Genomic DNA, 12,762 nt, shown 5'->3' on the forward strand with positions numbered 1-12,762 from the left:
TTCATGATTTTTTTATTTATTTCTCCGGTGGTACTGTTTCTATATTCTTCAAAATATTTATAGAAAGGCTCTGAGTATTCAATATTCATGATTTATATAACCAAATGTTCTTTGTGAGGTATCGCTTTACTCCAGACATTTTTCTTTGATATGTCTATTTTGTATGGCCATATTTGCTAGCGTACCTTCACAGTAATCTTTATCATTCCTGATTTCAAGGGAGATTAATAACCGCGATCAATAAAGACAGAAAAATAAACATCTGGACGTTCCAGTTGCTATTCTCACCCAATATCGCTCTGATAACAACCATGTTCCCCCCAGAAACATAGAGGTCAGCGCTGCCAGCATTCAAATGTCTCGCGAACATAATCGTCTCATTTTGAAGAGAAAGCAGGTCGAAATTTACATGCGTATTGCGTCCCAGTGCCTCTTCTCAAGACGATAATAAGCCCAACGGTGAAGTAGCACCAGTTCCCCAGATGAGCCACTTAAAACACGACATGCAACTTTCGGGATCTTCAAGCTTGACTGAGTACAACATCGTGATAAGCACTAATGTCGTGCCGCCAATCGCCAATATACTGAAGCCCACAGTCAATCGGCCAAGGATGCTAGTAGCTACGAGTAGAGTAATCTCCATTACTGCCAAAACCGCGCAGTTCCTTTTGACGTTGGTACTTTACGCAACCGCTAAGCTTTTGGCTCCTGCTTTCAAGTCGTCTTTTAGGTCTTGGTACCCATATATGGTATTGTAAATTAACGTGTTGAGTACGATGAAGAAGTACAGGCAGGAGAGAGTCCAAAGGAAGTGTGTCTCGCTACTTGCTAGTGCGTCTAACCTTTCACACATTTCCATAAATCAACCTGCTGGTTTCTCGATTCGTGTAAACTGAGCGTATGGCACCCAAGTAGCTGATAATAGTGAAAGAGATCTTTTGGCTGGGGAGCATACTCTAACAAAGGAGCCTTGCTAGCCTGTAAAGGGGGAGGCATGGTAATGGGGTTCGTGTCAAGCTTCATATCAGTTGGCATAGCTTGATTTCTTTCGTGTTTTAAAATCGAATGTATGTGGTATCAATTTTGTAATTCTGAGACTTGAATAGAGGTGCGTTCTCAAATTTATATATATGCTCTGTTGAGACTCATCGCTATGATATGCTTTTCCCGCGTGCCATACCTGCATTTGCCGACCTTAAAGATCAACACCAATCAGCTCGTATATGGAATTAGATTTTTATGGCGTATATTTCGCTGCAAAGTTATAATACTTCTTACCTCGACGATGGGATCTGCACCTACAGTCTTTACGATCTAATCAGAATATGCAACAACGTTGCATTTTGCCGCATCTTGCCGCATCAGACCATTAAAATTGTAACATGTTTACCACATGGTCACGGTATTTTTAATACTGAAAATGTCTCGGTTCGGTTGATTAATTGAAGAAATTATGCTCCTGGTAGTAGCGGCGTTTTGTCTTCGCTGAGGCTTTCAGCTTCCATTCGTTAAAGGTTCAGATACTCATGGGATTCTGTCTCGGAAATTCTAAGAGTATTGATTCGAAGCTCTCTCTTACCACTAATCCGTGTGACATCAAGTTGATTATCCTTAGGTATCTCATGGATCCGATTCAATAAAGACTGCTTCCGGTAGATTTAAACAGACCACTGTGCGTTTCTTTATCTTAAAATCTCCATCTACGAGAGCAGCCCAAGAATGAAAAGAGCAAGTAAAGGTTTCCATAGTATCATGTTCGCTTTCCTCGCTTGAATGTTTTGAGCATCAAACCATCTCAAACGTGACTTGCGTTTCGATAATTTCTTAAAGTATGTAGTTGAAGATATCCACATGAAACGAAACAGTTAAGTATACTAGAATAGATAAAAAGGTACATAAAGCTGTTTGAACCTCCCTCATATACTCTCACGTGAATATTCTATGGCAAGCAAACACCGTGAATTTTTGCTTCGCAAAGTTTTTCCCGATAAACTAAGTATATAATTATAAAACGATAGTATTCAAGTATGTAGAAAAGATTCCATATCACTCTATTAAGCTTATAGCAGGTTCTTCTCAATCCAAGTGTTATTTATGTCTTATATCGAGTCTTCAGCTAAGAGAGAAAAGGCCAATGAGATTCAATGTTTTGTCACGGTAAAGTTCATTAGCAATTATCTATTGATACTCTGCCCATCTACAACAGTTGTAACCTCAAGTTCGAGCGAAAAGATTTGCATATTATTGAACAGTTTCATTATTCTAGATGATTTTTTACGACTAAAGTGGATAGGAAATAATTTGAAGCGCCTCTTGCCAATCCAAATCATGTAAGATTACAATTTTTCACCTACTCAATCTTAATTCCAATAATCGACACCGACTTCCACTATCCCATGATCACAAAGTATACGGATAGACCTCATTTATTCGTCTACAAATGATACAATGCCTTCACTCATTCTTTGCGTTAATCAATACCCAAGCTCCCTCAACGAATTTCAATTTCAATTCTCGACACGCCCCTCGCCTCTACCACTCTTGCCAAATCTCCACTCGCCACTGCCCTATCCCACCACCACCTATACCCTATAGCCGATCTCGGCCAGCGCGACTGTAAATACTGGTACTGTTGATTTTGTAACGGTTCATCCTCTTCGTATTCTCTCTCTGGCTTCGACCAAGCTGCTGGCATATCGACACCCGGACCATAAACATCTTCCATTACCACATCACCATCTTCATCATAATTCACGCTTTGATAGCTCCAATCTGAGCCTCTCCGTACTGTAATGATTGTTGATATATCGGGAGAGATTGTGCCGTCTAAATCTGGCGACATAGCTCCATCAAAAGATTGTTGTTCTAGCGATGGGCGATGTTGAAGGATTTCTGAAGTGACGAAATCGCAGCTCCTTTCAACATTGACATAATCATCCGAGACATTTTCACGAGTAGTACCATCTCTTGATACACTTAGCTTTGTGATATCCCTATCATTTCCATCGTCCAAACGCCAGACTTTGGCAATTCCATCAGTACTAAAGGCCCAAACTGTAATACCATTGTTCGAATCAATCGCAAGATCGACTATTCCGGAACATGCACCAATTCTCTGACCCCGGACTCTAAGTGGCCACATATTTCCCGGCAAAATGCCAGGTACTGGATGCCGAATAAGATTGAGCCATTCTTGGAGTCCCTCGTCAGGCCACCAGTCCAGCCATTGCATGTTTTTAGAATTTTTGGGAGTGTTTCGTTTATGAATTACAGAGCTCTCCAAGACATTCTGAGAGCTCTGAGCTGCATGAAACACATCTGCAGGAACAGAAAACATCCAGATACTCTGTTCTGCCCAACTTCCAAATGCTGCCACAACTCTCACTCCCCAGCTCAGATCAGAACCTCCAGCATAAACCGTTGGACTACCTCTACCTTCTGGCCCTTGAAACCAAACTTTGCGAAGCAATTTGGTAGGTCCTCCAACAGGTGCATCAGTGCCTAAACAAAGTGCTCCTGTGCTGGGATCTGTAAACAAAATATGATACCCGTCACTTAGTGGTATGGCACGATAGTGATCTGAATGATCAACTCTTCGACCAGAATCACTACGAAATCTTCCCACTGGGTTTAATACCTGTTGAGCGCGTTCTATTTCCTCGATGTTATCTCCATGACTTCCGCTCCACCCAATTCTTTGCCAGAATGAAGCACCCCGTGGCCTTCTTCCATATGACCTTTCATGCACAGCTGTACATTCACTGGGTTTAGCCGCGCCTATAAATTAATTAGTGAATCGTGCATCAAGTTCACCGTTCAAAAGAATTTATGCCCAAAATTTATACTCAACTTATATTTTTTTCTCCTTTGGAGTGTGAAAAGTGATAGTAACTTACTACTAATAAGCCTCAGCTTCTTTGCCGAGTCCACACTTTTCCGTGGAGGTAAAAAGAACAAGAAATCACTTGGAGCAGTGAGTGGAAACCATCTGTTCAGATCCTGTCCGGTCAAAGCATCAACCCAATGCAATTCGATACCTGCCGAGCATCCAAAAGCCACACATCTTCTTTGAGGACAAATAGCCACAGAACGAGGAGGATCGTCCTCAGAACAAAGATTTCGATATATTGAACGAGGGCCAGTTTCAACTGGCATTTCTCTCGCATCCGAGTTTGAGATTTTACGAGCTGGCAACTTGCTTCGCAATCGATTTCTTGCTCCAACAGAGTGGGGGCTAGTTTCTTCTGAAGGGTATGAATTTTTTACAGCACTAGCTGACCGAAGCGCTTCGTGGTATTCTGAACGTTGCGCAATCCCTGGAGAAGTACCGCCACTACGAGTTGTAGCTATTCCGGGGAAAACGAAAGCGGTTGTAGATCTTCCAGCCCTTTGCACAGGGGCCGAACTATCCAAGCTAACGCGATCGAGAAATGAGACACCGTGGTGAAAGTCATTTGCGGGAGAGAGTGAAAGATCTGACCAGCTTGAATGGTGCGAGAAAGCATCTGAAGTCTCGGGATCGGAAGAAACAGGGGCAGCAATATTGCTAAGAGAAATATCGCATACGAGACCCATGCGTCCATCAAGCAAAACGGCAATTGCATATCTATGTGAGGAAGTATCCATACTACATGCTAACACTCTGTGTGGACATATAATACTAGTGACTGGACGCAAAGAACCAGCTTGAACCTCATACCAATTGTCCACGTCACGATGGCTTCTGTTCAATTCGTAAATATAGACTAGACATCCGTTCGCAGCCATCAAGAACTTCCCACAACTACTCACCGTGAAAACGGTTCCAGCAGGAGTCGTTTCTTTATATTGAACCGCGACTTCTGTGAAATCCACGGTCGAAGCTTGCAAAAAGGCAGAATCCTTGCATTCTAGTGGAAAGTTATCTGGGGTTACCGGTACTCCAGACCCTGTCCAATCTGGACCAAGAGCACATTCCCTCGAAATACGTTTACTCATGAACCATTCATATTTGGAACTACGTCGAAAGGTCGAACTTTTGGTATCGGAGATCTCCTGTCGACAACTAGTCTCCCAACCGCCACGCCGGATCATGTTTTCAAGAAGGGAACGATCTATACTGTTAAGAAGCCATGCTCGGCATGTATGTCTGGCTGAATTGAAATCAACCGGTGTGAGGTAGTTGTATACTTGTTGAATGATCTCTGTTGGTAATTTTGAGAACGTGAATGATGTTGATTGACGAGCAGATTCTTCTAATCGATCAATACTAGGTAGACGACTCGAATACGATTCAACTGGTAAGATTGGTTCAGGAGAAATAGGAAAGGAGTCGCTGTAAACTGTTGTAACTGTCCGTGTGAGTGATTCCACTGGAGATATGGTCGAGCTTATAGAGCTTCCCCCAAGAGTCCTGGATCGAAGTCGACTCTTTAATTCTTTCACGTCAAGAGAGCCATTCAGACTGCTTGGAGATGCATGTCCGCTAAGTACCTCCGAAAAACTATCCTGTTGAGCTATCCCTCTCAATGGTTCTAATACCTGGTCATCAAATATTGCAGCAGGATCATCGGGGTTATCATGAAGAGTATGACTTCGATCGCGCTTTCGTATGGGTCGACCATCAACTTCGATAGTTGTTTTGTTTCTTCTAGGTCGTGACTCAGCCTTTTCAAGAGGATTACAGTATCTTGGGCCTCGTTCTAACGTTCTTCCACGTTCAACTCCTTTTCCTTTATCACGTTTCCTCTGATTCTCTGGGACAGCGTTGAGATGTGGAAGCTCCCAGGGGTTTTGCGGATACTGAGGATCGATAACTGTATCATTAACTGAAGTGATCTACAGATACATTAGTTAGTGTCCACGTTTTATGAATTTCATCGGAAGATCCCAAAGCATACGCATTGATGATATACGGGCATAGTTTCTTGAAAAAGGTCACCTTACTAAATCTGATAGGCTATGGGACACGGAGGCTTCGTTCACTCCCAATGTCGACGAGTTTCGCCTGCTCGCAGAATCTAATAAATGTATCTAAATATTAGATCATTCTCTCCACTGTAATATCAACCATTCACAACTGAGTCAGGTACTACGAACCATTACATTCCTCCATTCTCTCACCATCCAATCCTACATCTTTCGATGTGCTGGCTGCGTCTCCAACGGTCATGATATGTCTTGTTGGGGATTCGTAAAGAGATGTGACAGCAATCGAAGAGTATAGTGTCCTAACAATTGGCGGACGAGACGTAGAAGCGTGATCTGCGATCGCTCTTGATAAGAGAATCTGGGAAGACGTTGTGTCGACAGCCCCCGGTTGGGCGGCTAGGTTATTGATAATAATTGAATGATAAGAAATAATTGGCATTACTAGGAGAGTGTCTTTATGATATACTATTTAGGATCCTCAGTGATGAATGTTGAAAAAGCAGAAGGTTGATTTTTAGGTGCAGAGTTTTGTGTCATCGCTCTGAAAAGACGATTTTGAACGGTAAGGATAAGTCACATATATTATGGCTGGAAAAGTTGGGAAAGATATAATACCCACGAGACAAAGCCTGTTGCAATGAGAATTAATTTTTAGGAAAGAGCACTGGGTATATATAATTAAAGCAATGTCAAATCCTGAAAGGAAGGCCCAACCCACCCCTGAATATCAAGACCAAAAACGCCATTCATACCATCAACTTGAGAATCATAACTAACTAACCACTGTTTCATGCTAACAATAGGATATATACTTCATTTACAATCACATCATACATTTTCATCGCCAACCTCTCTCCAAATGTGAGTATCGCCAAGACTCAGAGAACTTGCAGCAGACTCTTCGCGATCTAATTGAGGGGTGCTACCGTTTGGCTCGCTATCCGGGTCCTTGTTGATCCAGATCTTTTCTAATCTGTGTATGGTCAGTATAGAAAAGTAAGTTTGCTTGGAAATAACATACGGTACAACGAGACTTGGATTGATGTATCTCGTCCCTTTTTCCCTTGCTTCATCAACTGTGCTGCCTCTTCTCCGAATGTTTCCTGGAGGTCTATTGATACCTATGTTTTCGCCAGCGATATTTATGCCTGGATCGCTATCTCTTCTAATACTTCTCAAAGCGATAAACCTAATGAATGGCTGGAATGTTCGACGGAAGTAGTAACTGTACCAGATTGTGAATGGTATGAGAGGAACAACAAGTATAGCTGGAGTGAAGGCTTTCCTCAGAGCAATTACTCCGGCCATGGTCAGTTGGAAGAAACCTAAGCCGACGAGAAGACGATAAACTATCATGGGCCAAGCACCTCCAGTGGCATGTTGTGGATGATCCATGGCATATAAAAGCTGATACTTGTATGTGTAATAACCTAAAGCAAAGTACGCCATTCCAAATAGCAGGACAAGATATCCTGCTGGCTGTATACTATATACCATGCATAGAATGTATATTAGAAGTGCCGAAGGAAGATAAAACCCGTAACTAAAAATAGGCGGCTGTACTAGCTCGGCATAATCTCTAGGAGTCTTGGCACCCATAAGTGTGATAGGGTACAAAGACACACTCCCAAATTCCAGCAGCCTAAAAGGTAGAAGACCAAGAGCTTGTAGCAAAATAAAATTGGTGTAGAACATTGAGAGATCAGAGATTGACTGGGCTAGCGTATAGGCAATCTTCGTGGTGTCTTTCAATGTTTCCTGCAAGACTGGCCAGAACTTACTCGCCGCGCCAAAAACCGTAAAAACCAGGAATACATTGAAAAATGTAAAGTAAAAGTTTTTGGATATGACGGAAAGCTCTACTTCGCCTTGTGAAATTGACCCTTGCCTATTTGCAAGGAAATCATACAAGAAAGGAATTGCCAAGTTGAGCAATGAGACAACAAGTGTAGGCAAGCCAGTCTGAACCAAAGCCTTGAGTATATCATGGCTTTCTAAAACATCGGCAAGACCCGGCCAAACCTGTCGAATCGAGCATAAACTGACAAGACCAGCTAAGGCAGCCACTGGAATAAGCCAGAATATGGTGAGTATAAGAATGAAAATAGTGATCGCCCAAGAACGAATCATACGGTTTGATCTAGGCAGATAAGTATTTGTCCAAACGATATCTGATGGCGCAGGAGCTGGTCTCGCCACCAGCTGCATTGGCGTTGGGTCCAAGAGAGCTTGCACCGCCATTTGACAAGCAGGAATCGAGTCCATGGTGACAAATGCAAGTGCTGTAGGGTTGTATTCCTTTTTCCTTGCATCATTGATCATATCATCTAGCCTTCGTAGCTGTTCTTCGTAGTGGTCGATTGCGTCTACTTTCCTGTTTTGAAAATTAAGGAAGCCGTACCAAATTCGTGTAGTCGGTCTCGGCCGATCGTACGAGGTAATGTGGTCACTTCCCAACAGATTATCACCCTCATAACTCGGATATCCATCCTGAACGTTCGCATCAGGTGCTGAGTGTTGTGTTCGTATTGGCCCTATACTCGGACGTTGTTGTTGGCCAAGGTGCACAGTCCATGCCTCTTCAAGCCTCCTTACGACTTGCACTCTCTTGTCCATCATATCATCAAGTTTTTTCCAGTTGCGACATAAAGTCACACTCTCCACTTTCCCTATCTGAAGTTTCTCCAAAAATTCGGTGATCTTTTGTTCAGACCTCAACTCCTCGGGTATTCCAGAAAGCTTGATTGTTCGGTCGGTAATTGTTGATTGGCTTCCCAGGTAGTCTTGACGAACCCTGATTACGCGGTGGGTTTGTCTATTCATGAAATATATTGCAAGTCCGGTGAAAACATAAGTGAAGACAAGATATGACCAGAGATAGTTGGTTTCTGGGAGTTTGTCGTCAGAGTCCTTTGGTACCTCTAAAGTCGAAGCCCCATTCCACCCGCTATGCCAACCCTCCAACTTTGAGTAATCTGGAATATCGGGAGGGCTCGTTGTATTTCCAAATGGATCGAATACGTAATAGTAGTGTCGGTTTATTGGAGCAAGAATAGCGGCTGCCATGATAAACATGACCCCGAATAATTTCATTGACATCTTGAAAAATGATAGGAACTAATTAAGGTCAGTATCATTCGCTCTCCAGGTGGAGTAGGTCCTCGAGACATACGACATATGCATCCAATCCAGCAGATGCGAGTACTTGATCTTCTGTGACTCTATACAAAATAGGCATCCAACCAAAAAAGGAATCCGGAAGCTCTGGCAGATTTGCAGCAGCATCGACATGTCTTTTGCGCGCAGCATATAAACTCTTCCATTTTGGTCGCAGAATCTGCGAATATTAGCAAAGTTCGATCTATTAAACATACTCTTGTCGTTACCTACACAGAATCCAAAGAAAGCAGAAACGCCGAGGGTTAGTGAAAGGACCAGTTGAACGAGTATTGCAGTTTGTTGTCCTTCAACATGTGTAGGGTCGTATGTTGGACAATCCTTTTCCGGGGCTCTGAGGACATCCATAGTGGAAGCCATGATGAGTTTTGGCAGACTTTTCGAATTATTGAAAGGATAACATTGCCAACAAGGTAAACAATCAATTTAGGTGAAGGAACCCAGACCAAGATCCATCTTTTGTTATGGCGGTGATGGATTGCCAAGCTATGACGATTTGCAAGCTTAATTATTATGTAAGCGGGCGAGGCGAGTTAGCCAGGAACACTACGTTCAGCCACATGCAAACATGGGTGAGGTGGGTGGAAGCACCGCCACATCGTATCACATTAGACTTCATTCTGAAAGACGCTTCAACGCTTTGGAGCCCTTTTTACTACAAAGTGACTGATATAGGAGGCTGGATTGGGCATAACTTGCTCTTTTTTGGTCTCAAAATGATCATGTCCTCCTCTCTCATTCTTATTCTGTTGGGCGAGGTTATGTCAAACAGGAGTTGATTCGGATTCATCCTCACTCTTGTGGATAAGTCTCTTTGGCTATAGAGAGATTTGGAAGATCTTCTCGAGCGGAGAGAGATATTCCCCACGACAGTAGCCCGGCGGAGCTCCATATTGGTATTTCTTCTTCACATATCGCACACAAAAGATGATGGCCAATTGAAGTGAGAGAGCCCTGACATCTTGGATTGATTACAAGTTGTTCTTTCTATGATCGACTATGCACAGAATGTCACTTGAAATAGTCCATTTTTACATCTGGGTTACCATGGCAGACGGCGGTGGCAATGAGACAGGAGCCTTCATCAACGACGTTCTAAGAGGCATTGAAACTTCTTCTATGCTCATTTCAGACATGGGCAAGATAACATTCAATCCATGTGTTGGAGATAGTTTCACACATTGAACTGATATGATCTCACCGTACCTATCACGTAATAGCTGGATGACCAAATGCTGTGAGAGCATTCATGCTTACCTAAGTCAAAATCTCAACTGCTCCTTCCATTTTTATTCCTCCCCTTCTCTATCCTACACTCTCTAGCGTATTTTTCTCTTTATGCACATTTCACCTTTAGCATTCTGCCTAAAATTTTGATGAATCCAGGTTCGTCTCCATACCTTTCGATCACTCTCCTTCTTCTCTTCTCTTCTCTTCTCTATACATCTCTACAACATCGATTCTTCCTTCTCACATCATTGATAACAATACATCAGTTCAAGATGGAGATCGTCCCGGCTCAGTCAATTCTTGCAAAACCGACTGTTATATTTGATGCAAGACTCCGACCATTCGTTGAGGATGATTTGGATTGCAATGACTTGAAAGCTGTATGGAGAAAAGACAATCCCGACTTTCGTTCCAAGAATTTGACTGACACTTTATACACTAGACTCACAAAGCTCTTTCTGCCTTGATTCAAAAGCCGGAAGTTGAAGACATTATTTGTATCGTTGACATTGACATATTGCCTCTACTTGCAGGTAGGTCTCTTTACATCTTTCATCTTTCTTTGTTGGAATAAATGCTTATCAAGAATCAATAGAACGTAGTGATGACTGGGGAGTTAAAAGTGTAGCTCTGAATATAGAGGCTCTAATTCCAATTGAAATCATCGCCGTAGATGGTCAAGAAAAGCCTACTCATCTCACGCTTCGAGATGTATTGAGCCATTTTTGTGTCTACAAGATGCATGGTACGCCGCCGCCGTTGACACATTCATCTCAAGGCTTTGATAGCGTGGATTCAGATGTTGAATACGATGAAGATCCAGAGATACCATCGGCTGAAGTTTTTGACATGCCTCATCATGATTTTGATGGAAGTTGGGAGCAGTAGGTTCTAGAAATAATTGACATCAAATGCTTTTTCAACCAACACTTCACACAGGCTTATCTTTGATCAAAATCATAAGGAAGACTTATCGTGGATGATATCGAATATGCGTATGGACAACTTCCCAGTGGCGTTGAGGTTCTTTTTTGGTAGCTAATTGGCTGTTAATAGTGAAGTTTTCTACAATCGCAGTACCTGCTAAGAAAAAAATGAGTCCAATGGCTCTTTTTCATGGTGTGTCTTCACAATTCCCTGTTCCTAATAATCAGAATGAAGTCTAACGTTTTTGGGGTTACCAATAACCATCATTGCTACTAGTGCAATGATGGCTAGGTAGTACCCTACTAAATCTAGGTCCTCCAGGAACAGGAAAGACAACACTATGTCAAGCAATTGCACAACGATTAGCCATTCGGTTGATCGAACAATTCCCACACACAAAACTCATCCAAGTCAAGACAGCGACGCTTTTATCGAAGTACTATAGTGAAAGCGCTAGTCAAGTCGATGATTTGCTTACCAAGATCAAAACAATGTGCCAAATCAATCCGAAACGCATCATCATTGTACTGATTGATGAGGTTGAATCTATTGCAGTATCGAGACACTCGGGTATCATGCATGGAGAAGCTCAGGATTCACTACGAGCTACCAATGCTCTACTCACTGGTTTTGACAGGGTCAGAGCTTGTCCAAATGTTGTTTTCATGTCGACTTCAAACATGGTTGATTGCCTCGATGAAGCATTTCTCGATAGATGTGCTATTCAGATTCCATTTCAACCACCTTCTGAGGAATCTCAATACAAAATCCTAAGGGCAAGCGTGTTGGAGCTTGTGAGAAGTCAGATCATCTTAGCCGATGTGTCGACACTCATAGATCACACGCAACTAATACATTCCTGGCAGGAGGCTAGGCTCTATGCCGCCGTCCAAAGTGAAACTCCTACAAGGAAGCTGTTCAATATCATTATCCAGTTGAACTCCCCGGCTGCAAAGGAAAAACTTGGTATATCTGGTCGATTCCTAACACAGATCCCCGATCAGGCTTTGATGAGATGTACTAGGCCAAACAAGTTAATGCACTTGGATATTGCTTTGGATTGCATTAAGAAATTCGTTGAAGACCTGTTGAGTTCACGAGTTCAGAAACGAAAGCCTTCCGAACTTGAAGTACAACTAGATGCAAAACACCACTGCTGCTGTCTTGCAAAAAGAGACGGATGATCTTACAATCATGAGATGAGTTTCAAGGGTGCCAGATAGCAATCGAGGCTGATTGATACATGAAAGGAAATTTGTGTGTCTGTGGAGTATATTACACTGTGTACTAGGTGGCTTTTTCAACTACTCAACATTCAGAATTGCGATTCTTGCTGTATAATATGTAATATCCTCAAATGGCCGAAATTGCAAAATCAAATATTTTGCTCTACTTCAATGAACATGATTCTTACATTCCTAGGATGACGATACTTTTATGTTGACCACTTTTGGGTGAATAGAAAATGATAGTATGGCACAAACACACTCCTCAGGGTTTTACAATTCTAGATTATCA

General features: G+C 42.4%; 3 protein-coding genes across 4 annotated transcripts; 1 reads left to right on the plus strand and 2 right to left on the minus strand.

Annotated features, from left to right (window-relative positions):
- Positions 1 to 2,235: 2,235 nt before the first annotated feature.
- On the minus strand, positions 2,236 to 6,485 carry BCIN_01g09070 (hypothetical protein). The gene is made up of 4 exons (XM_024690803.1): positions 6,079 to 6,485; positions 5,926 to 5,999; positions 3,897 to 5,817; positions 2,236 to 3,777 (listed from the first exon to the last, which is right to left on the minus strand). The coding sequence occupies exons 1-4, from the start codon at positions 6,347 to 6,349 to the stop codon at positions 2,492 to 2,494; spliced, it is 3,552 nt and encodes a 1,183-aa protein (XP_024546572.1). The 5' UTR covers positions 6,350 to 6,485; the 3' UTR covers positions 2,236 to 2,491.
- Positions 6,486 to 6,508: 23 nt separating this feature from the next.
- On the minus strand, positions 6,509 to 9,541 carry Bccsc1. Its single transcript, XM_024690804.1, has 4 exons — positions 9,301 to 9,541; positions 9,083 to 9,247; positions 6,932 to 9,027; positions 6,509 to 6,883 (listed from the first exon to the last, which is right to left on the minus strand). Exons 1-4 carry the CDS (start codon positions 9,445 to 9,447, stop codon positions 6,739 to 6,741), a joined length of 2,553 nt encoding a protein of 850 aa, XP_024546573.1. The 5' UTR covers positions 9,448 to 9,541; the 3' UTR covers positions 6,509 to 6,738.
- Positions 9,542 to 9,729: 188 nt separating this feature from the next.
- Positions 9,730 to 12,762, plus strand: BCIN_01g09090 (hypothetical protein). Of its 2 annotated transcripts, XM_024690806.1 has the most exons (7): positions 9,730 to 10,473; positions 10,584 to 10,697; positions 10,760 to 10,850; positions 10,913 to 11,201; positions 11,257 to 11,312; positions 11,374 to 11,436; positions 11,557 to 12,762. In XM_024690806.1, the coding sequence occupies exons 2-7, from the start codon at positions 10,590 to 10,592 to the stop codon at positions 12,426 to 12,428; spliced, it is 1,479 nt and encodes a 492-aa protein (XP_024546574.1). In that variant the 5' UTR covers positions 9,730 to 10,473; positions 10,584 to 10,589; the 3' UTR covers positions 12,429 to 12,762. The 2 variants fall into 2 exon arrangements, with proteins under 2 accessions (XP_024546574.1, XP_024546575.1); XM_024690805.1 differs by lacking the exon at positions 9,730 to 10,473 and having other exon boundaries at positions 10,478 to 10,697.

Source organism: Botrytis cinerea, chromosome 1, assembly GCF_000143535.2.
Source record: "Botrytis cinerea B05.10 chromosome 1, complete sequence".
NCBI classification, from domain to species: Eukaryota; Fungi; Ascomycota; class Leotiomycetes; order Helotiales; family Sclerotiniaceae; genus Botrytis; species Botrytis cinerea.